The 15,774-nt window shown below is 44.5% G+C and overlaps 1 protein-coding gene across 1 annotated transcript in view; it reads right to left on the reverse strand.

Moving 5' to 3' along the window:
• EDRF1 (erythroid differentiation regulatory factor 1) overlaps window positions 1–15,774 on the reverse strand; it is a 159,890-nt gene that overhangs the window by 41,473 nt on the left and 102,643 nt on the right. Inside the window, exon 21 of the mRNA XM_073595756.1 lies at window positions 10,956–11,109. Coding sequence (XP_073451857.1) covers window positions 10,956–11,109 — 154 coding nt within the window. The remainder of the gene's footprint in view (window positions 1–10,955; window positions 11,110–15,774) is intronic.

The following is a 15,774-nucleotide window of genomic DNA, read 5'->3' on the forward strand; positions in this document are numbered from 1 at the left end:
TGTGGATTGGTGGAGACGTAGGCTGAGGCCGTTCTTTATCTTGTCACCTGGGCTGGTCAAGAGTAGCGCCGATCTATTCCTCTTTACATTTACTAGCTCTCTGGATTGGCAAGAGGAAAAGATTGCCACTACTCCCGACCAGCCCAGGTGAATAAAAAAGGAACACCCTCAGCCCTCAAACTCTAACGCATTTTGCCCCACCCACCAGAGCTTAGTCAGCCTATGACTATGCATCAGGGTGTGTGGTTTGGTGGAGACATGTAGGCAGAGGCCGCTCCTTATCGTTTATTCACCTGGGCTGGTCGGGAGTAGCTGCAAACCTTTACTTTTTCTATGTTTAGACTCTTTAAAAATGCAACGGAAAAATGATAGCCGATATTCCTGAAATCCAGTGATCTAACCTCCTGTAGTGAACTGAAAATATTGCCTCTACTGCAGTAAAATCCCAAGCAGTGCTGTCGGCCAGTGTTTTCCTGATGGACTACATACCATCTCTCCGCTTATGTAATAGATGAGAAGAGGGGGAGGTGTTCTGTAGTCCTAACACTTCCTTTCCCATGCAGACAACACTGCGCTTTCACAATTACAGTACAGTTCTTTCATGCTAGGACAGAAACATTGTCACTGACAGAATCACCATTTAGACCCCTTTCACACCGGGCCCCCCCGTGCGTTAGCAGTAAAGCCCCGCTCCTTTTAGCGGCGCTTTACCGCTGTTTTAGCAGCGCTTTTCGGCCAATAGCGGGTGCTTTTAACCCCAAAGAAGGGGTTAAAAACGCCCGTGTTGTCGCGCTTCAAAAGCGCTGTCCATTCATTGCAATGGGCAGGGGCGGGGTGGGGGGTGGATGGGCTGTATGCAGCGCTCCCAAAGCGCCCCAAAGATGCTGCTTGCAGGACTTTTTATAATGTCCCGAAAGTGCACCGCTCCAGTGTGAAAGCACTCGGGCGGCATGGGAGGCAGTTTTCAGGTGCTTTACAGGTGCTATTTCTAGCGCTACAACACCTGAAAACTGCCTCAGTATGAAAGGGGGTCTTTAAAATAAAAGAGAAGAAGCCTGAAAAAAGAAAAGACTATTGCAGCCACCACATCTAAGGACCTATAAGCTGCAATATATCATATTTTTGTTCTTGGGTTTAGACACACTTTATAGAGGGGATGCAGGGAGGAAAGATCTAGGTAAAGCATGTTAAATACATCAAATATATCTGATGTAAAGCAGCTTATATGTTGGATCAATGCATCTCCTTGTTCTAACAAACTCTGTATTTGCTGCTTAAGCCTCCAGCCTTTTCCAAGTGTCTGTCCTGCTACTTAACGTAGTGTTGATGCTCAAAACCCAGTCTGAAATTAAGAAATGTCACCAATTCAGCGGATTTACATTGCTCTGCAACTACTGACACTGCTTGGCAGCAGCAAGTGTGAACAAGGCCGTGCAGAAAAAAAAAAAATCCCTCTACTTTCCCAGCACAGCAATTTTTCAGTTGAATTAATCGGATTTGCAGATTTGGGGTAATTTTAGCCTGCAGGTCTATAATAGATGGGATAGGAGTCATCCATGTGAGGCGCTTTTATCATAATGAGCATCTTTGTTTGTATGTACCACACATGCTGCCTGTACATCTGTTCTTATAATACCCTCTGGCAGGGCACCCGCTGCACATGTTATCTGCATTGTGCTAGCCGAGCAAACTGAAAGCTGCAGAAGGGATTGTACTAACCTGGGAACAATCCGTCAGAATGTCGCAGTATAGGCAAATAGGACCAATCATATACACAATGTATAGCTCTTGGCACCTCACTGTTTAGAACAGATCATATCCTGTTCATGAATTATTCCTGCAGTGACTGTTCTATCAAACACAGATTTATTCCTCTGCTGGGGATCCAGAACTCGTCATTTTATACTTACAGTATATATAAATAGTAAAAAAGGGTGGTCCTAGTAAACCGTTAAAGTGTAATATTCTATACACCAACAACAATAAAACTAATTGGGGCATCAATGAGAAGCACGCCGGAGTAGACTTTTGTCAGAATTTAAACATTAATTTTTAGCTTATTATTGTGCAGGTTTATTTATAAAAGACTACCGTATATACTCGAGTATAAGCCGAGTTTTTCAGCACATTTTTTTTGTGCTGAAAATGCCCCCCTCAGCTTATACTTGAGTCCTCCTCTGCATCCTAATCCCCCGGCGCTGTGATACATTCAGTCTAATCAGCGGCCATGCAGTGTAACCAAGCGCCATCAGTGTTCAGCCTATCACGGTCGGTGTTCTGACGAGAAAGGTCCCCCCATCGGATAGTGTCTGCCCTGTACTGCGCAGGCGCAGCACGGAGGACATAGGAGACGCCGAAAGCTTCCGAACATGAACACCTGTTCATGACCTCTACATGGCGCCTGCGCATTTAATACAACATTCTGTCACACGCTCACGCACGCTCTCGATATACATTATGATCAACTGTTCTTCAGAGACTTTTGGCGTCTTTGTCCTCCGTACTGCGCAAGCGCTGTGCAGTACAGGGCGGACAATATCCGATGGGGGGACCTTTCTCGTCAGAACACCGTCCGTGATAGGCTGAACACTGACTCACTGCTGGAAAACCGAGTCAGTGTTCAGTCACGGAAGACGACATGGAGGAGGAGGAGACGGCCGCTTGTTTACACTGCATGGCCGCGGATTAGACTGAATGTATCACAGCGCCGAGAGATATGACTGCAGATGGGCACAGCGCCAGGAGATAACGCCGATCAAGGTACTTGAGGCCGAGGCAAAAGGGCTGCAGATGGACACAGTGAGGCTGCAGATGGGCATTGTTGACCCTCTTTTCCACTTACAGTACCTGCAGCATTCTCACCCTAGGCTTATACTCGAGTCAATACATTTTCCCATTTTTTGTGGTAAAACTAGGTGCCTCGGCTTATATTCGGGTCGACTTATACTCACGTATATATAGTAGCTTTAATTGAGGATGACTCCGAAGAAGAGTATATGAGCTGAAAGTGTCATCTTTTGTGAAATTCATGTGTTAAGTTAATCAGTAAATCCAAAAGATAATTAACCACTTGACATCCGGAAGATTTACCCCCCCCGACCTAACCATTTTTTTCGATACGGCACTGCGTTCCTTTAACCACTTCAGCCCCGGAAGGTTTAACCAACTTCCTAACCAGGCCATTTTTTGTGATACGGGACTGCGTCGCTTTAACTGACCCTTGTGCGGTCGTGTGACGCTGCACCCAAACAACATGTCCCCTTTTTCCCCACAAATAGAGCTTTCTTTTGGTGGTATTTGATAACCTCTGCGGGGTTTTTTTTTTTTTTTTTGCGCTATAAACAAAAAACAACAATTTTGAAAAACAATATTTTTTTACTTTCTGCTATAATACATATTCAAAATAAAAAAAAATAAAAATAAAAGTAAAAAAACTAAATTTTTTCATCAATTTAGGCCAATATGTATTCTTCTACATAATTTTGGTTAAAAAAAACCCCAATAAGCGTATATTGATTATTTGTGCAAAAGTTATAGCGTCTACTAAATATTCGACAGATGTAGGGACTTTTTATTTTTTTTTACTGGTACTGGCGGCGATCTGCAATTTTTAGCAGGACTGCGACATTGAGGCGGACAAATCTGACACTTTTTGGGGACCAGTGACATTATTACAGTGACAATGGACATTTTTGATACGATTTTCTCTATTAGCTGGAGGTTCCACATGTATCAATATTTATTACAGTGACAATGGACATTTTTGATACGATTTTCTCTATTAGCTGGAGGTTCCACATGTATCAATATTTATGATATTCCTTTGTTTTTCTCAGTTAAATTATGCATCCCACCCCTGATGACTGGCAAGAAGCCAAGAAACGCGTCGGGTTCGCAAACTAAGGATGCCCTATCAAGCCTAAATCATATCCCTGACATTTATCAATTTTTTATCGAGTTTTCTCATTTCATGCGATTTTGTGATTTTGATTGGCGATTTTAATTCATGTATTTCTGTTATGAATTGCATATATGTATGTCCATTGATTTGTTTTACACTACTGAGTCTTCAATGATTGTTACTGATAAATATGCTTATATATCAATTCATGCGACTATGTCTGTATCTATACTACTTTATTGGTACTGTATGCATCAAAATCATGGACTTGACTATAAATTAAATCCAATCATTTTACCTACTCACATGTATTCATTATTATTATACTTTCAATTGACATGCTTCATTTAAAGTCCCACTTGCCCCTCTCTTTTTCTTTTATATATGAACCCGGGATGGAAGCATGCCATTGATATTTAGTTCATGCGACTGGTCACTTTCTCTTTTGTTTATATTTATATTTGGGTGGAAGACACCCGCTCCCTCGGTGACCAAGTCGCACCATCATTAATTTTTGTTCATCCTTAGTTCAAATATCTTTTTGTATTTTTATCCCAACTCCGTTACCAATTTTCCAACACAGTAACAGTCCGTGACTATATAATATATTTTTACATGTGTTTCCTTGAGTTTATTGAGAACTATTTTGTACTAATTCCAAGGTTTTTATTCCCTGGAATCCACTTATTGATTTAAATCCAGCATATGGGCTGGGGTGTTTTGATATTTTGCAGTCTCTATGTCCGGGGTTGCGATGCGCTCAGCTCCCTCCCCACCTCCCCTCATTTATTTCGGGGCGGCTGGGGCCCGATCTCAACGCATCGGCGCCATGCATTTTTTTTTTTTTTTTTTCTCTCCATCTGACGCCTACAGCTGTGATGAGTAGACATCCACTGAGTTACTCTCAGCTGTGATTGCTCTCTCGTCTCTCAGCTGCTAATGACGTCATGCATGACGCTGGCAGGGACCCGCCCAGGGCCAGAGTATATCAGCTGGGACCGACAGACTGACGGTTCACTCCCTCACTGTGCTTCGCTAGGAAGGGACCGCTCTGTTAAGCAGCCACTATTCAACACATGGGTAATATATATTTTTATTTATTTTTTTAATATATCTTTTTTTCTGCTTACAGTACACACATTCCCATCCTCTCACCCATTTACCTCGCGCACGACACTCTCTATTTTCACACATTTCCTAGGGATTTCTTTTTCTATCTCTTTTCACGTGCATTTTTATGCATCTATTTTATTTCTATTCCCCTTTATCATCTCATTTTTCACACATTTATTCTTTCAGATGTACCTAGTACATATTTTTTTCAGTCATTCTATTCATCCAACACGTTTTACTCTAGATTTACTTTCTTTGACACATTCCATTTTCTTCAATTTTCTGCAGATTTTCCCATTTACAACTCATTGACCAGTATATTGAGGGCTCAGGAATCAGTTGGCTGTGGTTTCTCCTGGCCCACCCTCCAATCACTTTGGGAGGATGGTCGGTGCCCTGCCTCAACCCCGGTTGAGACGGTTATATCTCACACCCTAACAGATCCCATTGCTGGCGACTCTCCTTGACTTTTGGGCTATTTTGTAAGTAGCTTCACTATTCAAAGTAGACAATGGACATTTTTGATACGATTTTCTCTATTAGCTGGAGGTTCCACATGTATCAATATTTATGATATTCCTTTGTTTTTCTCAGTTAAATTATGCATCCCACCCCTGATGACTGGCAAGAAGCCAAGAAACGCGTCGGGTTCGCAAACTAAGGATGCCCTATCAAGCCTAAATCATATCCCTGACATTTATCAATTTTTTATCGAGTTTTCTCATTTCATGCGATTTTGTGATTTTGATTGGCGATTTTAATTCATGTATTTCTGTTATGAATTGCATATATGTATGTCCATTGATTTGTTTTACACTACTGAGTCTTCAATGATTGTTACTGATAAATATGCTTATATATCAATTCATGCGACTATGTCTGTATCTATACTACTTTATTGGTACTGTATGCATCAAAATCATGGACTTGACTATAAATTAAATCCAATCATTTTACCTACTCACATGTATTCATTATTATTATACTTTCAATTGACATGCTTCATTTAAAGTAGCACTTGCCCCTCTCTTTTTCTTTTATATATGAACCCGGGATGGAAGCATGCCATTGATATTTAGTTCATGCGACTGGTCACTTTCTCTTTTGTTTATTATTACAGTGATCAGTGCTAAAAAAAAAAAAAAAAATGCACTGATTACTGTGTAAATGTGATCACCTCTGTGGTTTTTATTTTTTGCGCTATAAACAAAAAAACTATTTTGAAAAAAAACAAACAATATTTTCTACTTTTTGCTATAATAAATATCCCCAAACATGTTTTTAAAAAAAACATTTTATCAGTTTAGGCCAATATATATTCTTCTACATATTTTTGGTAAAAAAAAACAAAAAATCGCCATAAACATATATTGATTGGTTTGCGCAAAAGTTATAGCTCCTACAAACTATGGGAAAAATGTATGGCATTTTTATTATTTACTTTTTTCCTTTTTACTAGTAATGGCGGTGATCTGCGATTTTTAGCGGTAATGCGACGGACAGATCGGACACTTTTGACACATTTTTGGGACCACTGACATTTATACAGTGATCAGCGCTATAAAAATGCACCGATTACTGTGTAAATGTCACTGGAAGGGAAGAGGTTAAAACTAGGGGGCGATCAAGGGAATAAATGTGTTCTCCCTCAGTGTGTTCTAACTGTATGGGGATAGGATTGAGTAGGAGACGAGACACATCGCTGTTCCTACTTACTAGGAACAAAGGACATGTCTGCTTTACACACACAGATCCCCCTGCTGGCGCTCGTGCACTCGATCCCGCATGGCCAGCGGTATCGGGTTCCCCGCCATGCAGCAGGTGCACAGCGGCTGGCGGTTCTTGAAGGAAACCCCTATGGGGTTTCGCTCAGGGGTGCCATTCTGCCCCTGTAAAGACATGAGCCGGTCGGGAACCGGTTAAGGGCTCTCGGGTGCAAGCCATCTGGTCCCGGTGACTTATTAATGTTGAGTTTTCAAGTCTATTTCTAATTCAGTACACTGTTCGCCATGAGGGTGCTTCCTGTGACGTGTCATGAGGATAAACATTGCAATTTTGGTTACTGAAGCCCTCCCATTCCCTCGTGAAGACTGAGGAGAAGAAGAAATTCAATACCTTCGCCATCTCTCCATCCTTAGTAACCAGATTTCCTTCAACATTCTTTATGGGACCAATATGATCTGGCCTCCCTTTTTTTACTCTCCTCCACTATGTGCCTTTCGTGTTTTATCTTAGCCGCTCTGATTACACCCTTACATTTCTTGTTGCATTCTTTGAAAAGTTGGAATGCTGATGATCCCTCAGCCTTGTCTTTTTTGAAGGCCTTCTCCTTTGCTTTTATATGCATTTTTACGTTGGAGTTAAGCCACACGGGACTTTATTTAGCTCTTTTAAATTTATTTCCCATTGGGATGCTAAGTTGCCCCGTATTTCCACATCCGTGATCAGGTCTGTATTGTTGGTAATCAGTAGGTCTAGTAACACTTTGTTTCTAGTTTGTGCATTTACCATCTGACCCATGAAATTGTCCTACAAGACATTCAGGAACTGGCGAGCCTTAGATGAATGTGCGGTTCCTTCCACCGAGTCTGTCTGGATAATTAAAATCCCCCATTATGACACTTCCCATTCTTGCTGCTAATCCAAATTTGTGATAGGAGGTCTGCCTCCTCCCTCTGGTTAGGGGGCCTATAGCATACTCCCAGTATTACTTTCCTCTTAGCTTCATCCCTTTGCAGCTCTAACCATAAGGATTCCATGTCCTCCCTAGCTCCCTTAGTGATGTCCTCTCTTACATTCACTTGTACATCATTTTTGATATACAGGCATACCCTTCCCCCCTTTTTTACCCTCTCTATCCCTGCGCTATAGGGAATGCTCTTGAATGGTTGCCAGCCAATCATGAGAGTTGTTGAACCAAGACTATCTCTACCTCTGGACCCTCCTCCCCAGGTAAAATTACAGCAGACTTAAGATGGAGGAGGATGTTATCGTGGGAGTGTTTAATCCTTTCACACACCCCCCATATACATCTCATCTGCATTCTGTCTCCGTAGTGCCTGTACAGTAACCCCTTCAGTTCCCTTATCTTGCACATTAAGGCAGGCCATACATGGGTCACATTTCGAAAGAATTTTCTTTTGAAAATCAGAAATTTTGTACGTTTAGTGATCTGATAGAGCCACCAATGATTTCGAAATTTGACCACCCAAGCCTTCAATATCACCTCCTGTTGCTACAGAAAATAATTTTCGTGGCTGGGAATCTTCTTTTCGGAAATTTTTGTTTCTTGCACATGCGCATCTCTTTTTCTATTACATTTCTCGCACAATTCTTCCATCATTGATTAGAAAATCGTTTGTTCAAAAAATTTCCAACATGCCCGATTACTCAAATTCGATGGCCGCACAAAAATTGGCTGTTGCTGCAGCCCAGTAATGGTGCGAAATTCGAACGAAAATTCTTAGATAAGATTTTCGAAAGAAAATGCTTTTCGAAATGTCGTTCTAATTTCGCACCATTAGTGGGCTGCAGCAACAGCCGATTTTCGTGCGGCCATCAAATTTGAGTAATCGGGCAAGTTGGAAATTTCTAATCAATGATGGGAGAATCGTGCAAGAAATGTAATCGAAAAAGAAATGTGCATGTGCAAGAAAGGAAAATTCCCAAAATGAAGCAGATTCCCAGCCACGAAAATTCTTTTCTGTAGCAACAGGAAGTAAATTTGCAGGCTTGGTTGGTTGAATTTTGAAATCGATGGTGGTACCATCAGATCACAAAACGCACAAAATTTCTGATTTTCAAAAGAAAATTCTTTAGAAATTCGACCATGTCTGGCCTATTTCCTAAAAAATGACCAAAAAAAAAAAATTTAGATCACCTTGGGGTGTCTACTTTTCAAAAAGGAGAAATTATGGGTGTTTTAGTAGCGTTTAGCCATACTTGAAATGTTTATAACAAAGTAAGGGAAATAGTTTGTTGAAAAACACACTCTCTCTCTATATATATATATATATATATATATATATATATATATATATATATATATATAGAGAGAGAGAGAGAGAGAGAGAGAGAGAGAGAGAGAGAGAGAGAGAGAGAGAGAGAGAGAGAGAGAGAGAGAGAGAGAGAGAGAGAGAGAGAGAGAGAGAGAGAGAGAGAGAGAGAGAGAGAGAGAGAGAGAGAGAGAGAGAGAGAGAGAGAGAGAGAGAGAGAGAGAGATTGACTGATAATTGTCAAACTATCACAGCACTGAAAAGTGGCCTGGTAATGAAGGGGTATTAATGCCTGGTATTCACGTGGTTAACATGATGGAAAAGCTCATTGGCCAATAGGGAGGGTCTGGATGGGGCAAAACTTTTAAAGGAAAAGTAGAAATTTGGACATAACCTCATCTGCCAATATTATATGATCTACTCATCAATTATGCTTTAATCAGCTCATAATGGCAAGCAAGTGGGGAGGGTAGAAACTGGTAGGATCAGCCAGATTTTTTTTTACAGCTTCCAGAGGGCCAGGGTAGACAGCACAAGCACTGTGCTGTTTAACCTGCTATAAGGGAACAGAATCTCTTTTTTTTTTTTTTTTTTTTTTAGGGTTACAAACACTTTAAGATGGAGGTATTACTGAAGAACACAGAAGCAACAAGGTCTTGGGAACAGTAATACAGCAACATACACTTACCAGCCACTTTATTAGTTACACCTGTTCAATTGCTTGGTAACACAAATTGCTAATCAGCCAATCACATGGCAGCAACGCAAAGCATTTAGGCATCTAGACGTGGTGGAGACGACTTGCTGAAGTTCAAATGGGGGAGAAAGGGGATTTAAGGAACTTTGAACGTAGCATGGTTGTTGGTGTCAGACGGGCTGGTCTGAGTATTTCAAAAACTGCTGAACTACTGGGATTTTCACATACAACCATCTCTAGGGTTTACAGAGAATGGTCCGAAAAAGAGAAAATATCCAGTAAGCAGAAGTTGTGTGGATGAAAATGCCTTGTTGATGTCAGAGGAGAATGGACAGACTGGTTTGAGCTAGAAAGGCAACAGTAACTGAAATAACCACTCGTTACAACCAAGGTATGCAGAATACCATCTCTGAATGCACAACACATCCAAACTTTTAGCAGATGGGCTACAGCAGCAGAAGACCACACCGGGTGCCACTCCTATCAGCTAAGAACAGGAAACTGAGGCTTCAATTCACACAGGCTCACCAAAAATTGGACAGTAAAGGATTGGAAAAACGTTGTCTGGTCTGATGAGTCTCAATTTCAGCTGCGACATTCAGATGGTAGGGTCAGAATTTGGCATCAACAACATGAAAGCATGGATCCATCCTGCCTTGTATCAACGGTTCAGGCTGCTGGTGGTGGTGTAATGGTATGGAAGATATTTTCTTGGCACGCTTTGGGCCCCCTGGTACCAATTGAGCATTGTTTAAATGCCACAACCTACCTGAGTATTGTTGCTGACCATGTCCATCCCTTTATGACTACAGTGTACACATCTTCTGATGGCTCTTTCCAGCAGGATAATGTACCATGTTACAAAGCTCAAATCATCTCACCACTGGTTTCTTGAACATGACTATGAGGTCACTGTACTCCAATGGCCTCCAAAGTCACCAGATCTCATCCAATAGAGCACCTTTGGGATGTGGTGGAACGGAAGATTTGCATCATGGATGTGCAGCTGGCAAATCTGCAGCAACTCCTTGATGCTATCATGTCAATATAGACCAAAATCTCTGAGGAACGTTTCCAACACCTTGTTGAATCTATGCCATCAAGAATGAAGGCAGTTCTGAAGGCAAAAGGGGTCCAACCCGGTACTGGCAAGGTGTACCTAATAAAGTGGCCGGTAAGTGTAAATATACCATTTACTTTGAGTCAAACGTGTTAATGATACCATAAGACATCATAATGGAGAACTTACTAGACATCTGGAACTCTGCAAAGGCCACTCTCTCGAGCTGGACTCTGAGAAGCTCACATGGAGCGTCCTTCAGCACCTGGAAGAGCTTCACTGCTTTGCTGTACTGGAGATCGGCTAGAACGCGGTGCTGCTTTCTTGTGTGCTCATCCCCCACCTGTAGAAAAAGCAAGTACTGTAATACAAGATGTCTAATACACGGGACAAGAGGACAAAGAGGAGACCATGCACTATGCCCTGAAAACAATCTTCTCTTTCTTGTAGCTGCATTACTGTACAGATTACAAACAGGAATTTACCCCTCTAAACCCATATATAAAATTATACAAAAGTGAATATGTCTGACCACACGGTAACCTTTACACACATCAGATACTAGTCCTGCCCAAGGCTGGCCATACATGTTAAGGACCGAGTAAAACCACTTTATTCCCACTTCAATGCTAAAAAGAGTTGGAGGAATCTCCCCAGCTAGCTTTTGTACTCTGACAGCCCTTGCTCCCACGGTTGTCAGAATTCCCAAACAGTGACTGCATCCGATTGGCTGCAGTTATTGTTCGGCCAAGAATTTTCCACCCGGATTCTTGTTGAGGTGGATACAGCTGATCCGACCGACCAGGGGGATTGCTGAAGCAGGGGGAACACACAGATCAGAGAGAACAGATACTGCAAGAAAATGCTCTTTTGTTGAGATTTCAAAGAGACATTTGAGTACATAAAGTGTGGAGAGATCAAGAGCCCAGATAGCCATGAAGGGGGATAAGTGAGAGTGGGGGAACCTCGTAAGTAGTTCTCTCACTGGAGAAGTCTTTGGGGTCTGGTTCCTGAGCCAGCCTCAATAGTTGCTGAATAGAATCCTCCAAGTCATTAACTGAGAAACTCAAAGCTCTGGGAGACTGCTCCAGGTATTTTATTAGTCCAACAGAGGTTACCTCAGGATCATATTCGCTTGACCTGAGCATACTTGCAGTGCTCGGGAGACCCCTCTGAAGTCCCTGCTGGCTGCAGAGCTGCTCCTACCAGAGAAAGTTAATGCATTGAAAAGGGCCCTAAACCTCTACTGCTGAGCGAACACTAAATAAAGTTTTGGGCTAGTGACAAAGTGTAAACACGTGCAGGGGTACCATATCCCTAAAGGAGACTTGGAGAAAATTATGGTACCCCATAAGCTTCCCAGACAAAGAAATAGAATTACAAACTTGATTGTATAGAAAAACTTTAACATATACATAATTTTATGAGAAAGAAAGTGAGTGAGAGCCACTGAAAGCTGTTCATGCAGACCAGAAGTGGCTGCTGAAAATTCCTCCCGAGGCAATGGGAAAAAACAGACATAGACAGGGATTCAGAACTTAGTTGACCCCTGGGGAAGCCATAGCAGGGTGAATTCCTTCCCCACCAGACAAAGGGACTTGGCAGCCCACTGGATTTAACCCTCCCTACCAACCTCCCTGCTTAGTTCAGTCATGGCTTGCTGATGGTTAAAACTGTCCAACCTAAGGAATGGTAGCACCCACCCAGCTGAAAGGAGTGTCTGCCAAGGCCAGACACAGCATCCTCAAAATACTTGCAGGACAGCCTGATGCTGCCACCTACATAGTTACATAGTTCGTCTGGTTGACAAAAAGACACAAGTCCATCTAGTTCAACCAATAAACCAACCACCACATAAGTGCGGTGCCTTTTCTGCTGATTGGAGGGAGGCATTCTGTAGCTCACTCCCGGACAGTATTTCTGAAGCGGATACAAAATTGCAGATGTTTCCAATTAGGTAATCGCCCAAGCACAGTACAGCAAGTCCCATCCCTACTGAACAACATCAGTGTTGTAGTGCTAAATGCAGTGCTGACCACAAAGACAGGCAAGCTTAGTAAGGCTGTACTTCCCACTGCAGCACAAGACTAAGGCCCCTGAGCAAGAGAAACACTGCAAGGGGTAATGTCACACACATGGGGGATTTCTATAAAACACAGAAGTACTCACTAATCCAGGCTTCAGAGCTTAAGTAAAGCTCAATCTTAAGCCATCATGGTGGGCATGTCCTGAGAGCCTTCAGTGACTCGTCTCCCCCTCAGAGGATCACTACACTGGACCTGTAAAGCACTCTGCCAGCGACTCACCAGAATACAGATACCCCTGAGGGCACTGCCTGCAGAATTCAGTGCTGAATGGCAACCTCACAGGCAGTCCTTGATCCTCCAAAGAGGGGTCTGGGTACCATCACTCTAGGCTTTAGGGCTGTAGGTGACCAATCAAGGATAAAACCCTTCCCCATCAGGGGTATACGAAAACAGACAGTAAAGATCCACAAGCAACCACCCATAGGAGGAAAATCTGCAGAGAGACTTCAAAGGACAATAGCAAATGGCTGAGCACAAGCTGTGATGGGAGGCATTATGCCTGCCTTTTCTTCCTCTCGCAGTGTCCATTCACCTGAAGGTGGCAGCATAACCCAATGACCCATGAATATGAAGATGCCCTGTGTCCTATTATGTATGATTAAAGTGGCTGTAAACCTCAGACATGAAATATGAAAAATATCTCCAAAGCTCTAAGTCATTTCTCTCTGCTGCCTGGTTCCTCTGTTATCAGCATGACTCACTTCTGGAAGCCTTTTCCAAAACCAAGGATTGAGGCTGGGTTCACATTGGTCCGACAAACGCTCCGACATTGGGAGCTCATGTCGCATGACGTGTGAAATTTAATGTTTCCCTATGGGAGCCGTCCTAACTGGTCCGACACAAGTCGTTCCGACTTTAGAAATGCTCCCTGTACTACTTTGGTCCGACTTTGATCCTACTTCAGCCTATTGACTATCATTGAAGTCGGATCAAAGTCGGATTGCCGTCTCACATGATCCGACTTCGGCACGCGACTTGTGCTCAGACGATCTTGAGGGGGAACTCCGCGCCAAATTTTAGATAAAAATCCGGCATGGGTTCCCCCTCCAAGAGCATACCAGGCCCTTGGGTCTGGTATGGAACTTGAGGGGAACCCCCTACGCCGAAAAAGCGGCGTGGGGGTCCCCCCAATCCATACCAGACCCTTATCCGAGCACGCAGCCCGGCCGGACAGGAATGGGGGTGGGGACGAGCGAGCGCCCCCCCCCTCCTGAACCGTACCAGGCCGCATGCCCTCAACATGGGGGGTGGTGCCTTGGGGGAGGGGGGCGCGCTGCGGCCCCCCCACCCCAAAGCACCTTGTCCCCATGTCGATGAGGACAAGGGCCTCTTCCCGACAACCCTGGCCGTTGGTTGTCGGGGTCTGCGGGCGGGGGGCTTATCGGAATCCGGGAGCCCCCTTTAATAAGGGAGCCCCCAGATCCCGGCCCCCCACCCTATGTGAATGAGTATGGGGTACAGCGTACCCCTACCCATTCACCTAGGAAAAAAGTGTCAATTTAAAAAAAAACACTACACAGATTTTTAAAGCATTTTATTAGACAGCTCCGGGGGTCTTCTTCCGACTTCGGGGGTCTCTCCGGTTCTTCTCCACGCTCTCCGGATCTTCTGCCGGGCTCCTCCGCTCTCTTCTGCTCTTTTGCCGCTCTTTTGCTAAAGCGGAGGAGCCCGGTCTTCGGTCTTCAATCTTCTGCCTTCTGCCTTCTGCCTTCTGCCCTCTTCTCCTGATGTTGACACGACGCTCTCTGGGGCTAGAATGCTCTCTGTGCGCTCTGCTCTGACTTATATAGGCGGTGACCCCGCCCCCTTATGCCGTCACAGTCCCTGGGCATGCTGGGACTGTGACGTTTTAGGGGGCGTGGTCATCACCCGATGACCACGCCCCCTAAAACGTCACAGTCCCAGCATGCCCAGGGACTGTGACGGCATAAGGGGGCGGGGTCACCGCCTATATAAGTCAGAGCAGAGCGCACAGAGAGCATTCTAGCCCCAGAGAGCGTCGTGTCAACATCAGGAGAAGAAGGCAGAAGGCAGAAGGCAGAAGGCAGAAGGCAGAAGGCAGAAGGCAGAAGATTGAAGACCGAAGACCGGGCTCCTCCGCTTTAGCAAAAGAGCTGCAAAAGAGCAGAAGAGAGCGGAGGAGCCCGGCAGAAGATCCGGAGAGCGTGGAGAAGAACCGGAGAGACCCCCGAAGTCGGAAGAAGACCCCCGGAGCTGTCTAATAAAATGCTTTAAAAATCTGTGTAGTGTTTTTTTTTAAATTGACACTTTTTTCCTAGGTGAATGGGTAGGGGTACGCTGTACCCCATACTCATTCACATAGGGTGGGGGGCCGGGATCTGGGGGCTCCCTTATTAAAGGGGGCTCCCGGATTCCGATAAGCCCCCCGCCCGCAGACCCCGACAACCAACGGCCAGGGTTGTCGGGAAGAGGCCCTTGTCCTCATCGACATGGGGACAAGGTGCTTTGGGGTGGGGGGGCCGCAGCGCGCCCCCCTCCCCCAAGGCACCACCCCCCATGTTGAGGGCATGCGGCCTGGTACGGTTCAGGAGGGGGGGGGCGCTCGCTCGTCCCCACCCCCATTCCTGTCCGGCCGGGCTGCGTGCTCGGATAAGGGTCTGGTATGGATTGGGGGCGACCCCCCACGCCGTTTTTTCGGCGTAGGGGGTTCCCTTCAAGGTCCATACCAGACCCAAGGGCCTGGTATGCCTCTGGAGGGGGAACCCATGCCGGTTTTTTATTTAAAATTTGGCGCGGAGTTCCCCCCTAAAGATTCATACCAAACACAGTGCCGGCATTGGCGGGGATCCAAGTCGGATCCTCGTTCATTGAAAGTCGGACACATGCCGGCTTCATGTCGCAGGGCAAAGTCGGATCCAAAGTAGGACGGCTGTCGTGTCGCACCAGTGTGAACCCAGCCT

This window comes from Aquarana catesbeiana, linkage group LG08 (assembly GCF_042186555.1).
Source record: "Aquarana catesbeiana isolate 2022-GZ linkage group LG08, ASM4218655v1, whole genome shotgun sequence".
In the NCBI taxonomy this organism is placed as follows: Eukaryota; Metazoa; Chordata; class Amphibia; order Anura; family Ranidae; genus Aquarana; species Aquarana catesbeiana.